The sequence below is a fragment of the Squalius cephalus genome, assembly GCF_949319135.1.
Source record: "Squalius cephalus genome assembly, chromosome: 10".
Classification (NCBI taxonomy): Eukaryota; Metazoa; Chordata; class Actinopteri; order Cypriniformes; family Leuciscidae; genus Squalius; species Squalius cephalus.
The window spans coordinates 20317223-20344496 of record NC_137131.1 but is presented as its reverse complement, the minus strand read 5'-3'; the positions used below and the strand labels follow the sequence as shown (position 1 = coordinate 20344496).

The 27274-nt window shown below is 37.6% G+C and overlaps 2 protein-coding genes across 7 annotated transcripts; one reads left to right on the top strand and one right to left on the bottom strand.

Moving 5' to 3' along the window:
• grb2a (growth factor receptor-bound protein 2a) lies at window positions 1–24071 on the bottom strand. 6 transcript variants are annotated; one of them, XM_079883917.1, is made up of 7 exons: window positions 22436–23037; window positions 22141–22318; window positions 21825–22063; window positions 8053–8150; window positions 6406–6528; window positions 5771–5939; window positions 1–1097 (listed from the first exon to the last, which is right to left on the bottom strand). In XM_079883917.1, the coding sequence occupies exons 3-7, from the start codon at window positions 21900–21902 to the stop codon at window positions 912–914; spliced, it is 654 nt and encodes a 217-aa protein (XP_079740043.1). In that variant the 5' UTR covers window positions 21903–22063; window positions 22141–22318; window positions 22436–23037; the 3' UTR covers window positions 1–911. The 6 variants fall into 6 exon arrangements, with proteins under 6 accessions (XP_079740043.1, XP_079740042.1, XP_079740044.1 ...); XM_079883916.1 differs by lacking the exons at window positions 22141–22318; window positions 22436–23037 and adding an exon at window positions 23654–24066; XM_079883918.1 differs by lacking the exon at window positions 22141–22318 and having other exon boundaries at window positions 22436–22951.
• A 13-nt stretch (window positions 24072–24084) lies between these two features.
• mchr1a (melanin-concentrating hormone receptor 1a) lies at window positions 24085–26561 on the top strand. The gene is made up of 3 exons (XM_079883914.1): window positions 24085–24105; window positions 24987–25087; window positions 25522–26561. The coding sequence occupies exons 2-3, from the start codon at window positions 25027–25029 to the stop codon at window positions 26514–26516; spliced, it is 1056 nt and encodes a 351-aa protein (XP_079740040.1). The 5' UTR covers window positions 24085–24105; window positions 24987–25026; the 3' UTR covers window positions 26517–26561.
• Window positions 26562–27274: the final 713 nt, after the last annotated feature.

The window sequence follows — 27274 nt, the reverse complement described above, 5'->3', positions numbered from 1 at the left end:
GCATTGCATTGGGTTTCAATGGAAATATCTTTATTCTGTGTAATTTATACAGGAATCATCCAGAGTATCCAACATACTCTATAAAGTTCCCAAATGGAATCACATCAAGAGCCATTTTAAAGAGATTCATGAAATGCTCCAAATTTGTTACATTTGATAATTGATCTGCTACAGACGCTTTGGCACCATTACATTATTTTCAAGGGATAGTTCAACCAAAAAGAAAAATTCTGACATTTTATGACGCTCCAAACCTGTATGACTTACTTTCTACTGTGGAGCTTTCTACAGAAGAAAGTTGTATACATTTGGAACGAAACAAGGGTCTGTAAAGAGGGTCATTTTTGGGTGAACTGTCCCTTTAAGAGAAAAAGACGACTACATGTAATTTTACTATGGCATGAGATTCTGCTTGATCATCCCAACACCAAATAACATGGCAACACTACATATGAAAACATGACAAAAGACAAAGCAAAAATGAAAAACTCACAATGCATTTTAACAAAACATAACATGGTGCTTTAATTAATCCTGGTGCAAAACTGTAACACAGTGGTGTGCTGAGTGATATCAACCTCTTATTTGTGGCATAAGACTTTCCTTCACATAATTTTTTTTTTTTTAGTACAGCAGATGTCATATAACATGAAATAAAGTTGCATATAAAGCTAAGCTGATGTGATGCAAAGTACATGAACGAAATATCAGTCCGGAACATTCTTCTCACACAGCCAATATTGCTTCATAAAATGTCGACCACTCCAAACAGCACAGTCTTTTTTTTTTCGGCCAATCAACATCCATGTCACAAATGGAGCCTTTTCTCTCCCCTCTGTGGTTTCCGTTTCCGTGGCAACCCAGCTGGAACTCCACAAGTGCTTTAAGCAGGCAAACATTTTCTCTGAAAGTTACATGTTTTGATTGACAGGTGTGACATAATTGCGAGGAAACATTCCTGTCTGTCCGTGACAAGCCCCCTTCCACCAATTAGGATCCGAGTTGTCCAGGACCTGGATGAAATCTCCACGCCTGAAACCCAGCTCTCCATCCTCTTGAGGGTCAAAGTCAAACAAAGCTTGAACATATGTGGAATGCTGTGGAACAGAAGTAGAAATGTTGAGAATTAATTCAATTATGACATTGCTTTAAACTCAATCTGGCCTAATGCCTGGTTATAACTGCAATCATAACTGTACTTAAATTAGTAGATTGGAGTAACACTGCACCATTACGTCATGCTAAAACCCCAAAGACACAGTTAAGAAATGAAGGATAATATAAATATAAATATAAATATATATATATATATATATATATATATATATATATATATATATATATATATATATATATACACACACTCACCTAAAGGATTATTAGGAACACCTGTTCAATTTCTCATTAATGCAATTATCTAATCAACCAATCACATGGCAGCTGCTTCAATGCATTTAGGGGTGTGGTCCTGGTCAAGACAATCTCCTGAACTCCAAACTGAATGTCAGAATGGGAAAGAAATGTGATTTAAGCAATTTTGAGCATGGCATGGTTGTTGGTGCCAGACGGGCTGTTCTGAGTATTTCACAATCTGCTCAGTTACTGGGATTTTCACGCACAACCATTTCTAGGGTTTACAAAGAATGGTGTGAAAAGGGAAAAACATCCAGTATGCGGCAGTCCTGTGGGCGAAAATGCCTTGTTGATGCTAGAGGTCAGAGGAGAATGGGCCGACTGATTCAAGCTGATAGAAGAGCAACTTTGACTGAAATAACCACTCGTTACAACCGAGGTATGCAGCAAAGCATTTGTGAAGCCACAACACGCACAACCTTGAGGCGGATGGGCTACAGCAACAGAAGACCCCACCGGGTACCACTCATCTCCACTACAAATAGGAAAAAGAGGATTTGCACGAGCTCACCAAAATTGGACAGTTGAAGACTGGAAAAATGTTGCCTGGTCTGATGAGTCTCGATTTCTGTTGAGACATTCAGATGGTAGAGTCAGAATTTGGCGTAAACAGAATGAGAACATGGATCCATCATGCCTTGTTACCACTGTGCAGGCTGGTGGTGGTGGTGTAATGGTGTGGGGGATGTTTTCTTGGCACACTTTAGGCCCCTTAGTGCCAATTGGGCATCATTTAAATGCCACGGCCTGCATGAGCATTGTTTCTGACCATGTCCATCCCTTTATGACCACCATGTACCCATCCTCTGATGGCTACTTCCAGCAGGATAATGCACCATGTCACAAAGCTCGAATCATTTCAAATTGGTTTCTTGAACATGACAATGAGTTCACTGTACTAAAATGGCCCCCAAAGTCACCAGGGGCCTCATTTATAAAACTGTGCGTAGGAACCTTACTAAAAGTGTACGTGCGCCCGAAAGCCAAAAATGGCGTACGCAAAAAAATATTCAGACTTATAAAACCGTGCGTACGCCAGAACCTGCGCAGAATTCACTTTATAAATCCCAGTCAGCGGAAGATTGTGCGTACATGCGTCTCCACCCGAAATAACCATATATGGAGCTTACAACGCCTAGTTTTACTATGCAGATCCTCATCTACATATCATTTGCATATGATTATTCATCCACGTGATAACTTAAACGTTATCACGTGGATGAATAATCATATACAAATGATATAAACGGTACAAGAAACATTACATTAATACAAATCAAGTAGTTGTCTATCCTTGCCTTGTTTTTGAATAGCCTACATAAATCAAATAGTGTAAAATACATTTCAGAGAAAGTTTTTCTCAATCTTTTCCACTTGCCGAATTGTATTTTTAATTGATTTATATTTTTAATGGAAACAGATAGGCCTTGGGCATTATTTGCACGAAACTATTTTCTCAGACAATCTGGTATTATCATGATAAGCAATTATCTCTGTGGTTAAAACATTAAAGCACGCCACAGGAAAAGTGTTCAAAAACAATCGCATCCACAACAAATTTTTCTAATGATTGAATTTAAAAAAAAATTGTAACTTCAGTAATGATTTCATGTTTAAGTGTTTAACTCCATTAATTTGAATGGCATATTTAATATAAATGTTTATATCAGAAGTATTTTATTTATTTAAACTGTTATTTGCGTCAGTTTCACTAAACGGCTCAACACACTCGCTGCTGCAGACATTTAAGAAGGAATGGATATTTGCTTCAAGCAAGGTTGTAGATTTGGTTTAAACATTGGGGGGGTTGAAGTTTGGGTCTGCATATTTTTCATGTGATCATGGTATAAATATTGGGGGGGTTGTAATGCATAGATATAAATATTGGAGGGGTTATCTCCCCCCCAACCCCCCCACAAACTACGCCCCTGGCTTCAAGTGACAGGCTTGGTGATTGAAATTGTATTTGTATAATCTTTCTGTATATGTTTAATTTTCTTTAGATTTTCTGTATAAAAGTGACCAAAAATACATTTAACTCCAGCTCACCATCGGTGTCGCCAAAGTGCTCCATCTCCAAAACGTTCGTACGCATGGGTCAGAGTTTGCGTGCAGGTGCGCAAATTTTCCTGTCAAGTTTTTCTTTATAAATCCCACCTTTTGCGCAGGAACTGGCGTACGCATGTTTTCAGCCCCGTTTTGTGCGTACGCAAGCTTTATAAATGAGGCCCCAGATCTCAATCCAATAGAGCATCTTTGGGATGTCGTGGAACGGGTGCTTCGTGCCCTGGATGTGCATCCCACAAATCTCCATCAACTGCAAGATGCTATCCTATCAATATGGGCCAACATTTCTAAAGAATGCTTTCAGCACCTTGTTGAATCAATGCCACGTAGAATTAAGGCAGTTCTGAAGGCGAAAGGGGGTCAAACACAGTATTAGTATGGTGTTCCTAATAATCCTTTAGGTGAGTGTATATATATACTATTTACCATTCATATAAATATTTATGAAAATTAAGATTTTTTTGCCATGAAGTGTCATGAAATCCCCGTTTTAACACTGGTCGTTCACACCTCAGATTTGAAATAGACTCAAGAAATGGGCGTGTAAAGCTGTGGAAAAGTGGGAGTGAAGAGGGTGCCCATCCGAATAAAACACAATACACACAATAGACTCATTACAGACACATGAATTTTGACAAAAACAAACAACAGAGTTGGGGGCACCTTGATGTATTTTAAAAATACAATCCTATGACAACAATCTCACAAAAATCTTATCATTAGACACTACTAACAACTATCATGAACAAATCAAATACATTCTGATAAATTATTCTTAGAAATACCAACAAATCATCATTAGGCTATAACTTTGCAGAGCAACTGGTCTATATGAAAAATGAGGAATAATAATAATATTTTCATTACGTTTAAGAGCACTACAATCTCTGAACAAATGACACATGTCAGTTTAACACAGAAAAATAAAGGCACATTTACTTTTTGTCCATTCTTTGAATTATCAGAGTCTACATCATTGTCTTCTGTGCATCAGATTAATTCATTGTGTCATTGCGTTTATGATCAGATGTACCGCTGTATCAGTGTCTTTATTTGCACATATATATTTCACAAGACATGAAATATGTGCACAAATGCGCTTGCTCCTGTCTGGATATAAACTGTGATCCGCATTGCGAGTGTTAGTTTTCTGTGCAGAAACCGCTCTCATGCCCGCTCCGCATGTTTTTGTTATGTATTAAATATTGTCACATTCATATTTCTCATGTGTTTGCAGTCAAACTCCAGCTCTGACCACATTGTTGGGAAAATGCAAACAACACTTTTGTGCTACTGTACTGATACACCTATGACACGTGTGTTCAAACGCAAAGCTGAAGAGGCAGAGGTGAACGGACAGCGCTTAAACGGTCTTTCATGACATCTGAATTCTCCACTGTAATGCGATACATGTAAGACCAAATAATAAACATAATGAGTGCTATTTTTGTTTTCATTGATGTGCAACCTGTAAAAATGTTAACACTTCAAAATTGTGTTTTAGGGATTCATGACCCTTTAAATAACTTGGGTAACAGGGTGGAATGATTGCACAATGTGTCAACACTACAATTTTGAGGGAAAGTGTTGGTTTTAATTAAGTAATAATAATTTGTTACATTTATATAGCACTTTTCTTGGCACTCAAAAGCCCTTTACAAAGAGTTCTCTCCTCAACCAGCACCAATCCATCTGGATTATGCGACGGCAGCCATATTGCGCCAGAACGCCCACTACACACCAGCTTACTGGTGGAGAGGAGACAGAGTGATGAAGCCAGTCAGTATATGGGGATGATTAGGAGACCATGATAGACAGAGGCCAATGGGCAAATATGGACTGGATGCCAGGGTTAAACCACTACTTATTTTTCAAAGGACATCCTTGGATTTTTAATGACCACAGAGAGTCAGGACCTCGGTTTAACACCTCAACCTAGTTTTCCCAGGAGGTCTCCCATCCAGGTACTGACCAGGCTCAACCCTGCTTACCTTCAGTGGGCAACCAGTCTTGGGCTACAGGGTGATATGGCTGCTGGCCATTTCATGGTTTGTTATCAAAGGGAAAATCCTCTAGTAACAGGATGACAGAACTAAATATAATATTTTTTACAATTTACTTAAATTCAATTGATTATATAAAAATTAGAATGTTGCATGATTTGTTTGTTGGTTTTAGTCGAGAAGGTGAGACAAAACTATGGGATTTGTGCATTTAATGCTTTAAAAATGAGACACCAATGTCTACTATAAAGTACTTGTGGAATGTTCCAGCACTGATTCAGTCCTACCTGTGGTACCTGTTCAATGTCCCTGAGGAAAATGGGCTGATTCCTGGACACAGAAGTGGATCGATGATAATCTACTAAAGAGTTTAACGAGTTAAATTTGACCACCCACAAGAAGTATTTTCCTGCTCCGTCCCGTAAGACTTTGAAATGCTGGACATCATTCCCAAATCTATGGGAAAACAAAAGAAGGGGGGGGGGGGGTAGTGTTTAGAGAATTACATCATAACCAGCTGCATTTATAGCACTTAGATATTGCAACTATAGTTATAAAAAAAAAGACTGCTGCACTGTTCCGTGTATCATGAACCCTGATGTCTGCAGCTGTCTGTGGAGAACTGTTTGAATGATTCAGTGTTGGCCTAGTTTAGATACCACACAAAAGAATTCAGAAGAACACAAAAAAAAAGTGTTGAAACGGCTATATTTTTCGCTGCACTGCATCAATTATTCATTGACATGCCCCTATTTACAAGAACATATTCAATTACTGCATCAAAATTTAAAAATCAGCAGCCTTTGTTTCTAAGTGTTTATTACTAGGACTTCAGAACAGTCATATACAAATTGGCAATGTTATTTGGCACAGAGAAATAAAATAGAGTAGGACAGAATAGAATAGAATGACATACACATACTTGACAGACAGTGAGAAGTCTCCAGGTGCACTCTCACTCTCCCTAATGAGAAAAGCTCCATCGTGTCTCTGTTTATTTAACATTTCTTCTGCTTTTGCTCGGGGAATCTTCCCATAAAACCAGCTGTGTGTTCAGAACAAATCAAAAAGCAATGGTTAAGATGTTGTAGAATGTACTGGTGACATTCCACAATACAAGAGTTTTGAAGTGAGAGATTCTGCAAAGCAGCTATTTCACTGAGAAGTACATCTTTAATGAATAACAATAAAAAAAAACATCTGCAGTGTCCAGGTTCACTGGACGGACAGGAAAAAAGAAGTTTAACTTGAGTATTTATTAGAGATCTTGGGCCCTATTTTAACGATCCAAGCTCATAGTCTAAAGCACACGGCACAAGTGCACTTAGGGCGTGTCCGAATCCACCGGCGCATGGTCTAAAAGGGTTGTCCCTATTCTCTTAATGAGTCATGGGTGTGTTTTGGATGTAACGTGCAATAAACCAATCAGAGTCTCATCTCCCATTCCCTTTAAAAGCCAGTTGCGCTCGTGCCGTGGCGGATTGCTATTTACATGGTGGAATTTGCAAGCGGAAAGACTGAACGGGAGAGGAAATGGATCAGCTCGTGCACAAGGGTTAAAGCGCGTGAGCAGACCATTTATGGGACAAGCCAGATTCCACCATATTTTTAGGTAAACAATAATAATCTTTTACATTGTAATCCTTTTATTTTTAATATTTGGCATGTTTGTGTGCTGCTCCGCGCCCCTGTGTGTGTAATAAGCAGAGTGTATGCGCGTTGTGCACCTGCCTATAGGCGCACATTACTAATGCACCCTTTAAATAACAAAATAACTGAAACTGAAATAGAGTGCGCCATTGACCAACAAAAACCTGGTCTAAAGTCTATTTCAGTTTCCTCAAAATAGCAACGTGCCAACAATGTGCCTGAACACACCTCGTTTTCAGACCAGAACGCCCATGGGTGAACAGACGGGCACAAATGCATTTGCTATTTAAACAACGTGGTGCAGGACATGAAAATGATAACTACGTCGGGCTGAAACTAGCAAAAACACTTGCGTCGCGCCTGGCGCTGCATTGCGCCATTTGTATGAAAGGGCCCATAGAGTGTGTATATTTTGATGAGAGGTATACTGTTATAAGAAGGGCATGGATTCAAACAATATATAGACATCACATTGACAATATGTAATATGAGCAGACTTTCAACTGCTGAGTTCAACAGATGGAACAAAAAAGAAACAACTAAAGACCTTCAACAGATCAAATTCAACATTGTAATTTTTATATATATTGTGTTATTTTTCTACTTATACTAATGTGTCAACCTCATTGGTACTCGCTGAAGTCTTTTCAGGAGACTTTAATTAAACCACTGGATTCATACATGTATAGATTACTTTTACAATGTCTTTATAAAGTTGTTGAAGCGTCAACGTTTTACTTGCTTGGACATTCGATGGACGGCCAGAAATCAGGTTATTTGTGTTTCAAAAATGAGCAAAAAAGTCTTATGGGTTTGGAATGACAGGAGTGAGAGTAACTGATAACAAAATTTAAATTTTCAGGTGAACTAACCCTTGTAAAGATGGTCTTTTTGGTGACTAAAAAGAGCAAATACTTACGGGTGTGGCTTCATTTCAATGTAATTTTTAGGGATGAATCCTTCTTTTCCATTGAGTTCTGCCTTGTACCAGTTTTGGTCACATTCCTCATTTAAAACCTGATGGCAAAACAATAGACACTTCAAAACTTGACCAGCATGTTGTCATTACACAGTGTCCACACAGTAAACCTCCAATCAGCCCACAGAAGACACTTCCCTCAGAACACAGAGGAGCTAAAGAACCAATCGTATCACTGGCTTTGGTGTTTAAAACCCTCTATAAATAGCATACAGGAAATATCCATCATTTCAGCTTTAAGCCACACATAACATCCTGTATACATAAGACTTCTCTGGCACTAATGAGAAATAAGCCCCTTTCACACAGAGATTCCAGAAAATACACGGATAAAGTGACCCGGGATTTGACCCGGGTTCGTTTGATTTTGGTTCTTTCACATTGCCAGTGATTTTCCGGAATCAGAGAGTGCGTTCACACACAACCCGTAAAAATGCCGTAAAGACACGTGACATCGATGTGACTCGTAATCTCAGCAGCGTCTTCAGTTTGCTTATGAGCTGGGATCTCTCTCGAGAGAGAAACCACGCTTGTGCAGTTTTTTTCTCTGATTCGATCATAAACTTGCGCATTACGTACCATTTCACAGCTGGAGAACGATCCTGACTTCAGCGTCATCACTGACACGGCATTATTACGGCTTTTGTTCACACAGCGCGCGTTCCGGGACTGAACACGGCAATGATAGGTCCCCAACCCGGCATCGATCCCGGCATCGATCCCGGCATTAATCCCGGGTCGTGTTTGCGTTCACACAGAAGGCGCTCTGGCAATTTGCCGGCAATTTCCCGGGTTCAAAGCGCTGTGTGAAAGGGGCTACATTGCACACTACCCTGTTTTGTGGAATTGCAAAACTGAACCAGATGGATTGCGCAAAAAGATGTGGACCATTACCATCAGTTCTGATGGCTGGGATTTAATGTCTCTTTTCATAACTGTGAAAAAGGACCATCTGTGGTAATGACCATCACCTTCCAATATGAAATAAAGAGTTAATTTCTGACCTGTGGACAATCTCAGAGGTGGAGGGCTTTCGGTTGAAACAGATGAAGTCGACAAATATGAAAAAGCATCACCTAATGTGATTATTTTAGGCTAAAAGACCCTCTCTCAGTCATGCTTAAGTCAAGTATGTTATGACACATCCGTCTAAGATAAATGGGAATCTTATCCTATAGCCTGAACGCTCTCATAACTCTGAACTCTCCCCATCCCGTCTCTCTCTGTAAACAACCATTAATCTGCTCTCACACCCGCCGCGCTATGGCGCCTCTTTTCTCTGCCTTCAAGAAAAATAGTCACATTATAAACAAGCCAAGATGTCAAATTCCAAATATAAAAAAAGAAGAAGAAAAAAAACGAAAGTAGGTCTTGGTGGGAAAAATGAACAAAGAATAAAAATGAAAGTGGGTCTTTGTGGGAAAAATGAACAGTCTCAGTTATAAAGAAGACAAACCTTTATTTTGTATTTTTAAAATCTACTCTCACTCTAAGCACTAACAAATAGAGCGGAAAATAATGTTTTATTTGTCATTTTTTTACTCTTGTAATCTTGGTGAAAAGTAATCAAAATTTTAGGAAATCTCTGTGTGGGTGCGGAAGAGAATTTGCATATGCAAAATTTGCCCCAATTTTGTCTCTTTCCAGTAAAACCCCTCGCAGTGGTTGGATGAAAACTGGTATTAGACATACAACATAGAATCAGAGCAAGCTTTGTTAAAGCCAAAAAGTAAAACAGCAGACAGATAACTGAATGTGATGCCCAAACCAAGTCCAAATGCTGAAACACAGGTTTGTGGTTCAGAGATGTCAACCGGCCACAATTCACAACCACTAAATCCCTATACAGAGGAAATCATACTACCAGCAGCATGCTTGCCCGCAGCTAAGCACTGTTGCTAGGCAGAAAGAGCATAGCAACAGAAAGAGAGTGGGAAAGAGGTTCAACTGGTAATAGAATACAGGAACATTTTAGATATAGATGGTGCAATTGCACCCATATAGAGTACAGAGAGACGGTGTGTAGCACGTGACCTTAGGCATGACAATAAAATAAGAAATAATATTTCTTCCATGTTAATATATAATAGTTCACCCATAAAAATGTCATCACTTACACACCCTCATGTCATACCGAAACAGAACGACTTTCTTCTGCGGAACACAAAAGAAGATATTTTGAAGTATGTCTATAACCAAAGTTTTCCAGTTTCAGTTACTTAAGATATTTCTCAAAACAGCTTTTTTTGTGTTCCACAGAGGAAAGAAAGTCAGAAAAAAGGTTTGGAATGATAGCACATGAGTAAATGCCGTCAGAATTGTCATTTTTTTATTTAGGCCCCATTCACACTTTTGCAGTATTGTTGGCCACTAGCGGGGATGGGCAAAAGTATGAGTACTCCGAAGATGTCGACAGAGAAAAAACATACAGAACAGGTAAATTGCTCACAGTAACATTAACTTCTCTGTAGAGATGCTCCGATACCGATAATTCTTCATATTTGGAAGCCTATAACCGATATATTGGCAGATAAATCTAAATACAAATTTTTATATAATTTTTGAGATCCTGATTACAAAAACAAAAGTCACCATTAAAAGCATTAAATGTCCCAAGCACACAACTATAATGATGTTCTTCTCATTATAATTTTATGCAGCCTATATGTCAGACAAGCATGTTGCTAAACAGTATTTTCCTTTTTTGAAGTCATTCCAATCATAATTCAAGCAATTCAAGAACATCAGGGCGAACCGTGAAGTGTCTCAGGTGAAGGTCAAGGAAATAATCCATTATTTATTGGCTTTATTATTTCGGCCACATTTTCTTATCGTGCCGATAACGATAAAATAAAAAATTAACATATATCATCCGATACCGATAAAGTGGCCTATATATATAGTGTATCCCTACTTCTCCGTCTTGTCTACATGCCACAACAGTACCTCAAAAGATACGGAGTCTTTACTCCTATTGGTACTCGCTGCATTTGCATAAAATTACCACCAGTTGCTGGTGTTTATCGACTCTCTGTGAAATTGAATAACTTCTGGCTGTAGTTTTCATGTCGCGCCTGGTTAGACAGAGTGTAAGCCTGATGGTGTTGACAAGAGCAGAGTAGATTCAAGAGCAGAGTCACAACACAAGGCTTTCTTTTAACATTGACAAGCTCTGACCCTTGAAATCAAAACAATTCATACTGACACACAAACCCAGGACAAGTGTGTGACTCAAGGCATAACATAAAAGAAAAAAGTGTACTCCAAAATCCAGTTGCATGAGCATTGGGAAATGAGTAAAGTAAAATATATATATAAAAAATAATAGCAGTTACATCGCAAATATGGACACATTCAAAATTGTCCGAAATGCGAGAGGTATGCAATCCCATATATTTGAATTAAGCAATATTTTTTCACCAAATATTTTTACCTCATTTAGGTCTCATTCTCTTTTTTTTTTTTTTTTTTTGTTTATTTAACCTAAAATGAAATCAAACTAACAGTTTGTATGGCTTCAATCCTAAACTATGCCCTGGAAAAGTGTTTATTGTGTTGTGTCATGGTCATGATTTTACCATGTCAAGGAGAAATTGCTCAGTGTTTGGTTTAAATTTCTAGAGTTGAGTCTTGTGGTGTTGGACTGCCATCGGCTCATGTGAATATCACATTATTACTCACTCTGCCTAGAATAAACAAATCACACCAACTAAAGCACCAGAGAATGCAGTGCAAAACAGATAAACACTATGAAGCATAATTGTGATAGAAACAGAAACTACAACTGACCAAGTCTATCTAGTGCATAACTGTATTGACTTTATTGGATTCTTCTTTTTAGAGTTATATTTTTGTCCTTTTTACAGCTTAATTGGATAGGACTGTGTGATCAGACAGGAAATCACGGGGTGGAGAGAGAGGAACAGGACAGCAAAGGACCTTGAGCCGGGAATCAAACTCGGGTCGCCAGAGATGCAGTTAAGCCATATGTCGGCTCAGACAACTTTATTGGCTTCAAACATGGCTCATTCTATCAGAAATGATTCTGAATTATTTGTTTTATATGCATTTTGTTTTATAGTATTTTTTTTTTTATCTCACTTACATAAAACATAAAACTGTTCTGTTTTTGTTACTAAAGTTCCAAACAAAAAGGTAAATATGAGATTAAGTATTTAATTGAATTGGTCATCTAAAAATAGACCTAGGCCTACATGGCCATTTAATTTTTTATAAATAAGTATTTTTTACCAAATTTCCACCAAAAGTACACTACCATTTACAGGCTTGGGGTTGGTAATATTTGTTAATGATTTTGAAAACAGTCTCTTATGCTCACCAAGACTGCATTTATTTGACCAGGAACACAGTAAAACAGTAATATTGTGAAATTATTTATTTAAAATAACTGTTTTCTATTTTAATATTCAGCATCATTACTCCAGTCTTCGGTGTCACAAGATCCTTCAGAAATAATTATAATATGATGATTTGCTGCTCAAATAACATTTCATATTATACAGTGTTGAAAACCATTGCTGCTTAATATTTTTGTTTGCTTATTTTTCTAAGGTTTCTTTGATGAATATACTGAGTTGTAAGGTTTTGGTCACACTGCACACTGCACACCCAATCTAGAAAATGTAGGTCATTAAAAATTTTCTAGGAAATATGGTCCAGTGTGCCTAAAGCACTTATGAAAGACAAAGGAAGCATAATTGCTCATGAGACAAAAATGGAAAATTAAGCATACAGGCAGGGGGTGAGATTTTACAGGATCTTAATTCAGTCATAATAAAAATCCAGGCAAATCATATTAGGCTGATAATATCCTCTAATTCCAAAGATTTTCACCTCATGTCTGGCATCCTTTACTGCAGGCCTATATATCTGTAATAAATAAATTATTATTGTGTTCAAGGGCAATGGAGAGCTGATACTGGTTGGAAAGAATATAATCGCCTTTAGCAGCTGGGACTAGACAGCACCAATTCAAACTTAACATTAGTAGTAGCAGCAATTTTTTCCACACTGAAAAGGATAATTCGTTTCATTCATGTTTGATGTATTTTAATTAATCTGTGCATTGCATCTTATTCCTTGGTAAATAAATAAATGACACCACCAATGATATCAGACTGGCATCAGCCATGATGTTATGAGTCCAAACATCCCCTGAAGGCCAAACAGTTAATCACAGGCTTACATACTCCAGACAGGCTGTGAGCCATAGAGGTTCAGACACAAGATCATAACTGTACGGATAAAAGACTGTAACAGACGAAGAGATGTGTCACTAAAGCAGGCATAAGGCGCTTTGAATCCATGTCTATGCTCATGTGTACATTTTCAAAGACGCAATGTAAGGAAGCACATGCCCGAGAGATATTTAGTAGGTTAAATATCTAGACCTGTCTGCAATCCAAAATCCTGCAGTGTGAAATGTGTTTTGACTGGAAATTACATCAGCGACAGTTGTGTAGTGTTAAAAGAACAGCAACCCGACAACCTTGAAAGTCATAGAGTGTGTATAGATATAGATAGTGTGTATATAGAGTTTACGATATAAAGTTTTGTGAAGTAAGGACCACAGTGATGTCAACCCAAATGCCTGCACTCAATCACTGAATCAGTAAATAGAGGTGACCAAATTGGTATTACACCAGAAGAACCCACTGAGTCTAATAATTTGTTTAAATGCATAATCGCTGATATCCATCCACGAGTTTCAATGAATTCATAAAAAACGACCAAAAAAACTAAACTAACAAAGTCGCAACGTATCTCAAACAAATAGTAGCATAGGAGTAAAAATAATAATAATAATAATTCTCTTAATAGTCTCCCATATAAACCAGGTGTTTGGCTGTAACTATAAGAAAAGCTTTAACCGCAACTATTCTCTGTACAGACTGTAGCATTACTAGTCACGTCTCTAGCACGCATTTGATTTAGTCGATCATGAGGTCCTGTTGAGACGTCTGGAGATATCTGTGGGCTTTCGTGGCGTAGTCTTACAGTGGTTCTGTTCTTATGTGACCAACAGATGTTTTAGTGTTGTCATCAGTCCTCCTCTAGTGTACCTCTAAACTGTGGAGTCCCACAGGGATCAACCCTCGGGCCGGTATTATTTACCCTGTACATGCTACCGCTGGCTTCCATTTTTAATAAATACGGAGTAGCCTTTTATCTATACGCTGATGATACTCAGATCTATTTTCCTTTAAAACATAACGATAAAAATGGTTTACAACTCCTTTTGGTCTGTTTAAATGAACTTAATTTTTTACATTTAAACGAAAATAAAACTGAAATAATTATATTTGGGCCCAAGGAAAACTGTGTGCTTGATGTTGACCGTGTTTCTCTTGCCCCATATGAAACTCAATGCGCTAGAAATCTGGGCTTTCTGTTTGATCACAACCTAAAATTTGATAAACAGATCAGTACCATTGTAAAATCATGCTTTTTTCATCTTCGCCAACTCTCTAAAGTGAAACCTTTTTTAACCCAGAGTAACTACCAAACAGTGATTCATGCTTTCGTAACAACTCGTCTAGACTATTGTAATTCACTTTATATTGGTGTCTCTCAGTCTTCCCTCTCCCGTCTACAGCTAGTGCAAAACACAGCTGTTAAGACTCCTCACTGGGACCCGCAAGTATGAGTCGATCACCCCTATTTTATCTACACTGCACTGGCTACCTGTCAAATTTAGAATTGATTTTAAAATTGTATTATTTGTTTATAAAGCCCTCAACAAATTGGTCCCTCAGTACCTGACCGATCTACTCTGTCCGTACACTCCTTCTAGAACTCTGAGATCCAGTGATCACTGTCTACTCATTGTGCCTAGATCTAGACTTAAAAAACGAGGCGATCGCGCTTTTGCGGCTGCAGGCCCAAAACTTTGGAACAGTCTACCTCTCTACATTAGATTAGCTCCCTCTGTTTCCACCTTCAAATCTTCTTTAAAGACTTATTTATTTTCTTTGGCTTTTAATACTCCTTGATTTAGGAACGATTATTGTTTATCTTTTGTTTTGCGTTTCTTTATTGGTTGTTTTATTTTTATTTATTTTTTCTGTTCTGTACAGCACTTTGGTCAGCCTTGGTTGTTTTTAAATGTGTTTTAGAAATAAATATTGTATTGTATTGTAGCACAACATCAAATTCTCAAAACTGAAAGCATAGAACCTTTTTAGTGCCATTCTGCCTTGTGCCAGAGGCGCTTTTGGTTGAGTGTTCAAAGTCAGTGAGAATGATGCTAAAAATACTGAAAATACTAGGGCTTCTGTCAGGGCACTACAGAGAGCAATTTTTTTTTTTATTAAGCAGAAGAGTTCGGCCTGGTTCATAAAGTGTTTATGAATGAACATATTAAAAGGAATAATTATCCCAAAATTATGCGATGACACCGGAATGCAATGGATTATTCGGAAATGATGTAAACCGAAAATTCAAAGAATGGAAAAAAAAGTAACTATGCCTTTATTCTTTCTTTATCCCTATATCGGAGACAGATCTTGGTCTTTCATCTTAAAGGAGACATATCATGCTTTTAAATCGTTCCTTTTTACATAATCATAAATTTGTAGTCTATATAAAGCGGAACTGCAATGCTTGGGTCTGAATTCCTCATTATTATAGCTCCACAGGCCCCTTTTCTACCCCTTTTCTGAAGTGCGTCTGAGAGCAACTCGTTTTGGTGCGGTCTCTTTAAATACAATTGAGACACTTCATACCCCGCCCCCTCTCCAGGATGCAGAGGTGACACGGTTCAACTCCACCCCGTTCGGCCATTTTTGTAGTTTGATAGCAGAGATACGATTATCTAGCGGCACAGAAACTTTTTATTCACACGTTATTAACAAAATGTCAACAACGGAAGACTTGTCCAGCCAGCCTTACATGTTCGAGCCAGAGTCGCAGCCAGAGCGAGATGAAAATGAAGACGACGAACCTGCAGAACAACGTCTTCATATGGATGTATCGCAATGGTGTGTTACTGTATTTACACATGAAACTTTGGTCTTCCGACCTTTTACCACCGTGTCGATTTATTTTGAATAATATGTGCGAGGGGGAGAGAGAGCAAGACAGCGTCTAGTTTGGAGACGGTGTCTTGTTTACACTTTCGCCTGGCTCCGAAGAGAGAGAGAGTGCGTGCGCGCGACCGGGTCCCTCTCTCTCTGCTCGTTCTTTCAGTTAAACACAAGCGCGGCAGTTCACCTACATTAGACGGTGTAATGAAGCGTGTGGGTTACTACATCCAACAACCGAACATTTTAACTTACCCTCTCGTAACTTCTGCATCCTTTAGCTTGGACTACAAAATTGCAGCGAGAAATAAAAATGGCGGATTGCTCGAAGTGTTGGGCTGGAAGTCAATGTCCTTATTTGGCATTTCCGCTGCAAATACTGTGACGTAATAGTTCACAAAACGTCATAGATAACGGAAAAATCGGAACAGGTTGAAAAATAAGGCCAAAACAGAATATAAAGATATCAACGAAGCACCTGAAGAGAATAATTTAAACTTTTCTGTACTTCTAAACACTCCAAATATACAACAAAATGCATTTAAGGGCTAAAAAAGTGGATTTAGCATGATATGTCCCCTTTAATTAATTATATATAATTCCCTTTGAATTCCCCCTTTCATTGTAGTAGCAAGGAAAAGAGTGACAAGTACATTGTTCAAAATGTGCTCTTTTAAGATTCATGGAGAGAAAAAAAAGTCAAAGTCATGAAATGAAATGAAGTCAAATGTTTGTTACATCATGAGAGTGAGTAAAGGAAGATTTATGTGAGAGGATTCCTCTTATTTTGCAGGTGGCATGTTCTTTGATGCAACGCCCATGTATGCAAAATCAACTCCCATGAAACTAGGAAAGTAGGGCAATAAATTTATAAATATATCAGACATACAGCTAAAATTTTCAGCACTGCCTTTGGGGGAGGTGTGGGGGAAGCACCAAAATCACAAGAGACTCTGGAAAAAGCTGAGTTCCCTGTAGCCAGAGGTTCAAAACAGAACCCAAGTGAGAAGATCAAATCCTATCCTGCAGTCAGGAGGGTGATACAGTAATTAGTCAGGATTTCTAGGCCAACCTAACAGACTCTTGGGGCTTGGGAATGTTCACAACATATTAGAAGCAAATGCTGTTATCCCATGGGATATGTTTGGGCTGTTATTCCCTTTAAATAAAAAAAGATTTTCATATAGATAACAGCAAAATTGGAAACATCCCTCTCTATATGATCCAAGTTCCCAACAGAATTCTGTTACTTATTCAACAGAACAATGTTGATTTGGGATAGGGCTTTGAATAGGGCTGCATGATTTGGGGAAAATGTCATATTGCAATTATTGAGGTCAATATTGCGATTGCGAAATAATAAACATATGGTTTCATGAGTCAACTTGCTTGGTTCTCAAGGAAAATGCACACACAGATTAGTGATAATGCTGAAATGTGTAATTCTAAACTCAAACTAGCAACAACAACTAAATGCACAGCGTTTACAAAATTAAATAATGACATATTTGCATTACTGCAAACTTGTTATTGTCTCAATGGTACAATAGAATAAAATAAATAGAACAATAAATAATAACATTTGTATACTCATGAAAATAAGATACTTTGAACATTCTGTCCAGACAAGCAGGGACATTTAAGCAGAATGTAACATATGGGCTTTGTCTAAACTCAGTCTGTGGATCATTTTAGGTGTAAGTGTATTGTGATTGTCAAAACATAACTAAACAGAATTTTGTTAGAACTAGAATTGTGACATTGAAGACTGGAGTAATGATGCTGAAAATTCAGCTTTGCATCAAAGGAATAAATTACATTTTAAAATATATTAAAATAGAAACCAGTTAATAATATTTTACAATATTACTGTTTTTACTGAAAAAAATTGTGCCTATCCCAAACTTTTGAATGGTAGTGAATATATTACCACTTACAAAACATATAAAACAACATTAAGTAAAGTACTGGCTCTATTCAAACCGATGACAGATTCACACACAAAAAAAATTGATTCGTAAGAGTACTTTATTTACGTATCTGACTCCTTCATCCATGCTGTTTATCTTGGGTTATTTTGTTGTACCTAGTGTTTTATCTCATCGTATACCATTGCACAATGGCTGAACCTAGAATGCTTTATTCTGATTGGCTGACAGATTTTCGAATGTGTTAATTCATTTTCAATAACTGCACGGATAAAGTAGTTCCAACCAGATCTTGAGCACATTACAGTTCTAAATCACTGTGACAAATTATTTCACCATAACAATGGCTCTAGCCTCCATTGCTCATTCTAAAATGTTGTAGAGTCTTGGGCTGTTTATAAGGAAGATGCAGGGAAGTAGTTCTATATACAAAAAAAAAAAAAAAAAAAAAACTGTGGTAAGCCAAATAACTGACAATGAACCGTTGAATTATTTAAAAAATAATGTACACATGAGGTGGCCTCCAGTCATTGCAACGTTACCACCTTGGGTGTGCCTTATTTTTCAAAAATACAATAGCATGTCATCAATTATTCTTTACACATTCAATTGAGACTGCAAACTCACAACTGGACAGGTAAAATATGAAATCTTTTGCCTTGTCATTGTCTAGCAGCTTCCATAAATTGCTCTCAAAAGTTCATCAAATTCCGTAATTGCTTTTGGTCCATAATTGGTCTGTGCCAGGATTTGAATTTTGCAGGCATTGCCAAAGAGTAAGGGAGAAAAAATATCAAGACCAACTCTCCTAAACCTCCAACTTCATTCTGAAGAGGTGAAGTCAATGAAGAAAATGCAACAAGCAGAGACAGGTCTGGCACTTCTTGCTTTACACTCCTGCAATTTTTAATATGATCAATTATAAAAATGATATGAAAAGTTGCTAATGATTACTAAGATTAATCCCTTTTGCCTGGAGACTTGAAGTGTTAATTTTTTTTCAACCTGTCAATTACTCTGGCAAATTTAAATTTAGAAGATAATAAAATATGAATTTCAAGACCCTATGGCTCAAAGGTTTTCTTGAGAGATGAAGCTTCATTGACCTTCTGCTAGTGTTAAACTTGGCACAGTATATCTGTGTGCCAAAATTCTTGAAGAAATAAAGTAAAATTCAGATGAATAGTGCAATGTTTGATCATATTCTAGTTGGCAGAATGTAAAAGCAGATAGTACGTATGTATGCTGCTGATTAAAAGTTGTCTGGAATGTTGAGAAAGATGTGCAGCTTTGAAGCTGTGCGTTTTGCTGGTTGAAAGGTCCAGGGGGCAAGAATAGCTGATACGTGACCTAAACTAAATTATAGCTGGATGGCAAGCACTCCTGAATCCAGTCCAAAATACTTTGGATGGAGCTGAAGCCTTCAGGGGTGGGTGGATGGGGGGAGTCTGAGTTGCTAGGTTGACTGCCCTTGGTTCAGAACCAGGACAGAAACAGATCTTTGAAAGAAGTCTCTTTTGCTCACCAAGGCTACATTTGATCAAAAATAGAAGAAAAAAATAAAATAAAAACATAATATTGTGAATTATTTTAATTTAAAATACTGTTTTCTATTTTAATATATTTTAAGATGTAACTTATTCCTGCAATGAATAAACAATAAAATTGTTGAAAAAGGTTGTGAAGCTTAATATTTTGTTGAAACCATGACTTTTTCAGGATTCTTTGATGAATAGAAGTTCAAAATAGGGCTGCATCGCTGGTCCTTTCGAGATTTTCCTATAGGGTTTTATAATGGAGTTTTTCAATTTATGAGTAAAATAAAGCCTGTGGTAAACATAACCTGAAGATACTTTGACGTTTTGTTCTACAACGTACACTGCACACACCCCAAATTGTTATATAAAACGTACATTTTCAAAATTCGAGTTTTCGCTATGGGTTTGTGTGATTTACTTTGCAGAACAAACTGTCAAAGTATCAAGTTACCGAATTAGACTTCTGGGCTCTGTCATCATACCTGCACCACTCTATTGGATCCTATTAGATCCATGGATCGGTCTTAAAGTGACAGCAGCCTAATATTCCTACTGGTGTCTGTGTCATTAATGTTAATCAAACAACAAAATACAAAGAGAAATTCATTTTTGTAACTTTAAAAAAGATTAAATACATGTCATTTTCTACAGTAAATTCTATGCAGTGTTATTTTTCATTTGATTATTACATTTCTGAATACTGTTCGACTGTATTTTGTTTGTATCTTTGTTCTATTGTATATATCTATGCTTGTAATTTGTTTATTAATTTCTATGCAGATTCACTCCCCTAAAAAATCACCCCAATCATTCTAGAATGATTAATATTCAGAGCTATTCAAGTCATCTGGTGAAATTGTTTTCATATCGCAATATATATCGCAGAAAAACAAAATAATGCAATGTCAGTTTTTTTTTCCAATATTGTGCAACCCTAAATCAAAAGAACAGATTTTATTTGAAAACATTGTGAAAAGTAAATGTAATTTTCTTTTTTAAAAGTCTTTACTGTCAATTTTTTTAATAAATGTAGCCTAATGTATCCTTGCTGAATAAAAGTATTCATTTCTTTTAAAAAACTGAGAGAAAAAAAATCTTACTGACCCCAAACATTTGAACAGTACCAGCTACTTGCTGGTAAGTTGCAGTTAAGGAGGTCTACATAATATCTGTAGAAAGCCATCCGTTAGCATTCCCATTCATTTTAATGACAGTTGCTTGGTTGGCTCAAAACCCCTGGTGCAGAATCTGCCATTTTTCTCATGGGTGGGTGCCATATTTTTTTGAGCCAATCATCTGAACCTAAATGCCATGTGACTAATCACTCTGGAGCCACACTAAAATGATTTCATGACAACACAGATTGGCTGATGGCACCACAAGAATGTGCCCAGTCCTGAGCTGTGATATCAAATGCAGCAGACAGAGAAAAGTAGAAGTCCAGTGCATGTTTTTTTTATTTAGCCCAACAAAAAGAACTGGGCCTTGGCAAACAACAAATATATAATGAAATATTTGCGATTTACAACCTTACATCATTTTAATTTTAAGGCATGACTTATCAAGCTGTAAAAAAGCAATATCCTAAATTATATACAATTTTTTGTTGTTTGTTGAAATCTCCTTAAAGTGTTTTAATATTGTATTATGTCAAAGTTTATGGCCTCAAAGCTACCCATATGGACTAAATTGATTTGATTTAACATGTGGTCAGTTTAAAGTAGATTAAAAAAAAAGTTACGTGATTTCCAAGAGATGATTACAATGTTACAGAGTTCCAAACAGCAAAACAATTATAGGCTACAATTTCTAGTTACAATCACATAAACTTCTTGATTGTTTATATATCCCCAAAATGTAAACTATATTATCGCCCAGCTCTAATCTGCTAAATATGACTATAAGGCATGGAGATATTACAAGCATTAATATCATGATTTTCTGAAAAGCTGACTCAAAACAATGTACATTGAGAAAAGCACTATAAAAATAAGATAGTTGACTTGACTTAACATCACGGCACATCCAGACTTTACGAAATCAATGCTGCATATTTTCGACCCTGATTAAAGTTAATATGTGTCTGTAAAAATGAATTATTGCAAAAGGATAAACATAGATATCTGTAGATATCAGGTTTCTCATAACTTGATCATACAGTAAGACAGAAATGAAAAAATGCTGCAGCAATAAATGACACTTACCTTTAGAATCTCTCCACGCTTGAAACTTAATTCATCATCCGCAGTAGCTTTGAAATCGTATTTAGCTATTGCCTCCATGGCATGGACTGTGTGGACACAAGATAGATATACAGCTCCAGAAGGAAGTGTTTCTACATGCAGAATAACACCCCTAACTGATCTGATTCAATCTCTTAATTTCTGTCCGTGTCCCTGCTGTCCGTGGAGTGACAGTTCTTCCTTGTCTGCGTGCTGTCAACCTGCAGACAGACATAAAGATTTGAAACAAATGTAGTTATCTATACAGACAAAGCATAAGGGAAAGATTGTTTTTTGCCTTTTAATCAGATCTGGTGTGAAGCAGCTGTGCAATGTACGCAAATATAAAGGCAACGAAATAACTGGGTCGAGCTGACGTTTTCTTGCAACTGACTATGAGCCAATAAGAGGAATCAGATGTGATGTGGGGTGTCTTGGTGATACTGGATGCTGGTGAGACCTTGAGTCATTAAGATCTGACACATTTGCATCACAACAAATGTCAACTAATTGTAAATCCAAACAAATTCTTAATACATACATTCATGTCAAGATCACGTTTAAAGCTTAGTGGTTGGTGTTTTGATCCATACCTGTGATTTGAATCATTTGAATCGATTCAATAAGAAGATTTGTTTAGATTCGCTTACTGGTTCATTCAGAGGCTTTTTAAAAGTGCGAAATCAATGTTTGCATCAACCGAAACGTTAAAACACTCGTTAAAATTGTCTATCTCTAAAAATCTATTAAGAGATTTTTGCGTATTTAAGTATAATTTTCGTTTTACTCAAACCAACAAAGCAGACCATTTTATTCGTTCTTTTAATCAACTGCAGCTAGCCATGACTTTTACCGAGAGCAATATATAAAATAGTTTTGAGTTTCAGAAAATATCATTTTAATAGGCCTAGTGTAGTCATTCTCCCTTTTCTCATTGTTGTCAACGAGAACATGAACCGAACAGGACGAACGACGACTCCTTCAGTCGGTTCAGCAGATCCATGTTGACGTAAAATTGTCCAGTTTAAAACACTCACGAAACGAGACATCTCGTTCACGAACTATCTGTTTAGCGATTCGCGTTCATTGTCACTCCTCCAGCGAGTCTCGTTCAGTAAAGGGGCGTATCCAGCAACCAATAAAAATGCCCATTCACAGTCCACACTCGAATGCTATTTGCTCGTGCTTATCGTCCGTCTGACAGCCAATGGAGTCACGCGCTTACTTAGATGAACAAAATAGGAGTCAGTGCAAGGGATGAACGAGAACGATTCACTTAAAGGATTTGTTCACTCCACTATTCGACTCAGCTTGTGATGTGAGATACTAGAACGTTGCCGTTATAATTAAGCTGTCAACACGCTGCGACCATGTAACGAGTTCGCGAGGGTCCAGACCTCCGGACAGCTCGCGCTGAACTATGTGTCGTGGGCCCTGGGCGTCAGACACGTCGCTGCCGTAGATAACTTCGTTGATTATAATAGGAACGTTTTGGTTTGTCGCTTCGCACGTTTGCAGCAGTATGTATTATAATAGTTGTTAATATAGTCGTTATGGTTATATACAGTTAGAGTTAGATAAACAGATTCGTTTAATGATGTTGTGATTCTGAAGATGCGATCCTTTGTTTTGACACTAAACTTTTCAGCCTTAATTGTGAATTAGTCACCAACACGTACCACTCAAACATAAATTCCTTCATATATGTTTTTTTCTTTCCACCACCACATATAAATCTTTCTTTCTATCAAGAAATCTATCAATCTGATTGAAACGAGTCGAACATCAGTTCTTATGCAAACAGAACTTACCCAAGAGGTGCAGAGTCTCCCTATCCGATCCCCCTTACGCATTGAAAAAGATACCTAAATAAAACTACTGTATTTTAACAACAGTAAAATCATGTTATACGGCTCACTATTTCAGTCAATTTTCCCGACTCCGGAGTAGCTCTGGGAAAAGCAAGCGGGCTGTTAATTTCCGCTTCCTTCGTGTTATGGTCAGCAAAGATGGAAAGGTCCAAACAAAAACTTCGCACACTGAATTAATAAGAAACTACATAAATCGACGGTGCACTATTATCAGAGATTCGATTCAAACGCGCTTGCCCCGTTATCTAAACCTTTTCATCTCGCTGTGAAGATTGTAGTAGGCTACATATTTGGCATGAAACAGGAGAGAGATTGGTTGTTCCAGTTCTCCATGAGAAAGAATAATGCAGCATGACATACAGATGAGCGGAGCGACATCTAATGGACAAAGGGTGAAATGCTGCACTCCATACCTCAGAGAACAGTCTAGCTGCAAAAGTCAGTTTGACAAACATTTCAAAAACAGCTGCACTAACAATAGCCTACTTATATGCTCAAATAAACTAAATTACAAAAAATGAACTACAAAAACACCTCATATAGCCTACCAGCGGAAAGGTAGGCCTAAATATTGTCACAACTCAAGGCGTTTGGGTTGTTGATATAGGGATATTGTACTTTTCAAATAGGCTAGGCCTATATAAGTTTTGTAGGCTACATGTAAGGCAATTTAATTAAAAATATATATAATAATTCCAAACGGTATATCAAAATGTAGAGATAAATATTGAAACATATGCAATTTAATGAGTTATGAGTTACGATAAGAAATCAATAGAAAAAGCAAGACTTGTTGGGTCGGTGCAGTGGTTATAGGACACAAATAGACTGATACGCGCCTCCCATCGATATTTGAACAACTGCAACCTTTTTTAAACGAGAAATTTTGCAAACATGAGAAGAAATGGTGATGCCCTGATGTATAAAGGTGCAGTTTCCATGACTGGAGGTGTCAGTTGCTGTCCAAAGAAAGACGAGCGTCTCTCTCTCTCTCTCTCTCTCTCTCTCTCTCTCTCTCTCTCTCTCTCTCTCTCTCTCTCTCTCTCTCTCTCTCTCTCTCTCTCTCTCCAGACACTGAGACTCTGGATGCTGCTGCTCATCATCTCACGCGTCTTCAAGTTTTGCCCAGGGTTATTCTTTCGATTTTATTTGTCTTTATTAATTTATTCAGCAGTGTGTACGGTGAAAATTGTGTATAGATTTATAAAAATGTGAGGCGGGTGCGACCCTCACTGTGAGCCTTAAAGTTATTAGCTGCTTTTGTTGTCTGCAGAGGTAGATGTTGAAACGGCATTTCTTTCGCAATTTTCCACATGGATATTTCTGAAGACTCTGAAAACTCATCTCTGGTTTTCTTTAACTCGTCGGAACAAGGTAGGCAGATATAGGGAATCAGTTTTGTGGAAGTGAAGGTGGCTATTTAGTTTGTTTCAAAGGTTATCAGCTGATACAGAAATCGAACTGTTTATGATCTTGTTAGCTAATATAACATTGTTTACTGAAGACGGCAACAGCTTATTCTTATTCTTATTATATGAGGAATGTCTATATGGATATGTAGGCGGTGCATAACATGTTCATAAGTTTTGTTTTTTAATAAACTTCAATATTTATTATTTCTGTGAACGTATATAAGAGAAAGTGTATATTATAGGCACTGTGGCACCATTTTTTTTTTAAGTTTAGCATCGTAAAAACAGCACAATCTAAAAGATTAGCAAAATGCTGCTTAATAAATGCTGCACACCACGGGACGTCAACTTTTACATTTTTTCTTTCTCTTCTTATTGCTTCTGTTTTGTGCTTAGTGACAATGGGAGACCAGTATGGAAATGCCATCTTGCCCAGTATTTTTGGAACCATATGTATTTTGGGCATCGCTGGAAATTCTATTGTAATCTACACCATCATTAAAAAGACCAAATGCCAGACTGAACAAACAGTACCAGACATTTTCATATTCAATCTCTCTATTGTGGATTTGCTTTTCCTCCTCGGCATGCCCTTTCTCATCCATCAGCTCCTGGGCAACGGATCTTGGTGTTTCGGAGCCATTATGTGCAAAGTCATCTCTGCTTTAGATTCTAACAGCCAGACAGTGAGCACCTACATCCTTACCGTTATGACCTTGGACCGTTACGTGGCAACCGTCCACCCATTCCGCTTTAACCATGTCCGGACAACCTGTGTAGCCGGCACTGTGGTGGGGATTGTGTGGGCGCTCTCTCTCATCTCCATCACCCCTGTCTTAATGTACACTGGCTTGATGCCTCTCCACAGTGGCCAGGTGGGATGTGCTCTCCTGCTGCCGAATCCATCCACCAGTATCTGTTGGTTCACCATCTATCAGTTTGTGCTGGCATTCGCCCTTCCGCTCACGATTATATGTGTGGTGTTCTTTAAAATCTTAAAGCATATGTCTACCACAGTGGCTCCTCTTCCCCCGAGGTACCAACGAGTGCGCACCAAAAGTGTGACTCGGATGGCTGTGGCCATCTGTTTGGCCTTTTTCATCTGTTGGGCTCCGTACTACATCCTTCAACTTGTCCATCTGGGAATACAGAAGCCCAGTGCCTCGTTTTATTATGTCTATCACGTTGCCATTAGCATGGGTTACGCTAACAGCTGCATTAACCCTTTTCTCTATATTATTCTGAGTAAGACCTTTAAGCGGCAGGTTGTAGTTGCTATCCAGCCTGAGCACAACCACTTTCGGGTCAACCCGAGCACCACAGAGGCCACTGTGTCCCTCCGTCTGGCTGCAGACTGCCAAAGACATATTCCTGCTGACACTTCAGAGTAGTATAATAATGTCTTTCCTAATTACAGAAGATGAACGGCTTGAGTGTGAGGATTTAATTGTTTTCTTGGCTAGATGGAACATGAATATATGTAGGCTTATGAAAAGCAAGGGTATATGCAGAGCACAATAGAATGACTGACAGTCTGGTTGAACAGTCTGAGTGAAGTGAAGAATCTTTGAGCAGCTGTGCAACTATGTGCTGACAAATAACAATGTCCATCACAGGCAGAACACAAAACACAGCCACTGCTTGTCTTCAAAACAATATTATGCTGTTTCATTACCATACATAAAATGTTGATTAAAGTTAAAGAAAATATGATGTAAATAAAAACAACATGATAGAATAATAGATCAACATGCTATCTCGGTGCACTGTGCGTGTCTGCATTATGTATTTATACATCATGCCTAAATTATGTTTACAGCAAATGTGTAAAAGTGAAACTTTATCGTTTTATTTTATTTATTGTTTTACCTATAGAACAGGAAACAGATCAGCAGTAAGTGATTGGTTGTGTTTGATATTTTATTATATTGCTTTAGTAGATCCCCTTGGTGCATATTCAAAAGTTACTTTACTTATACTTACCATGTGTTGTGAAGCCATGATAGAAGTATGCTTAAAAGTCACCAGTCAAGGGTTATGTTTATGAAACATTAAAAAAAGTTTAATTATTAAATTCCAGTACTACCCTACCAATAAACTCTGAAGATAAATCCATCCGACGGGACTCAGGCAGAAATCATGTTCATAG

What these genes read in the sequence shown, in the direction of transcription:
- grb2a (XM_079883915.1), bottom strand. Translation starts at nt 21,902, where the DNA reads ATGGAGGCAATAGCTAAATACGATTTCAAAGCTACTGCGGATGATGAA. An exon ending in AGCGTGGAGAGATTCTAAAG is followed by an intron (nt 8,151 to 21,824) that starts GTAAGTGTCATT and finishes TTTTGCCATCAG; the next exon opens with GTTTTAAATGAGGAATGTGA. An exon ending in ATTGAAATGAAGCCACACCC is followed by an intron (nt 6,529 to 8,052) that starts GTAAGTATTTGC and finishes CTGAACACACAG; the next exon opens with CTGGTTTTATGGGAAGATTC.
- mchr1a (XM_079883914.1), top strand. Translation starts at nt 25,027, where the DNA reads ATGGATATTTCTGAAGACTCTGAAAACTCATCTCTGGTTTTCTTTAAC. An exon ending in CTTTAACTCGTCGGAACAAG is followed by an intron (nt 25,088 to 25,521) that starts GTAGGCAGATAT and finishes TTTTGTGCTTAG; the next exon opens with TGACAATGGGAGACCAGTAT.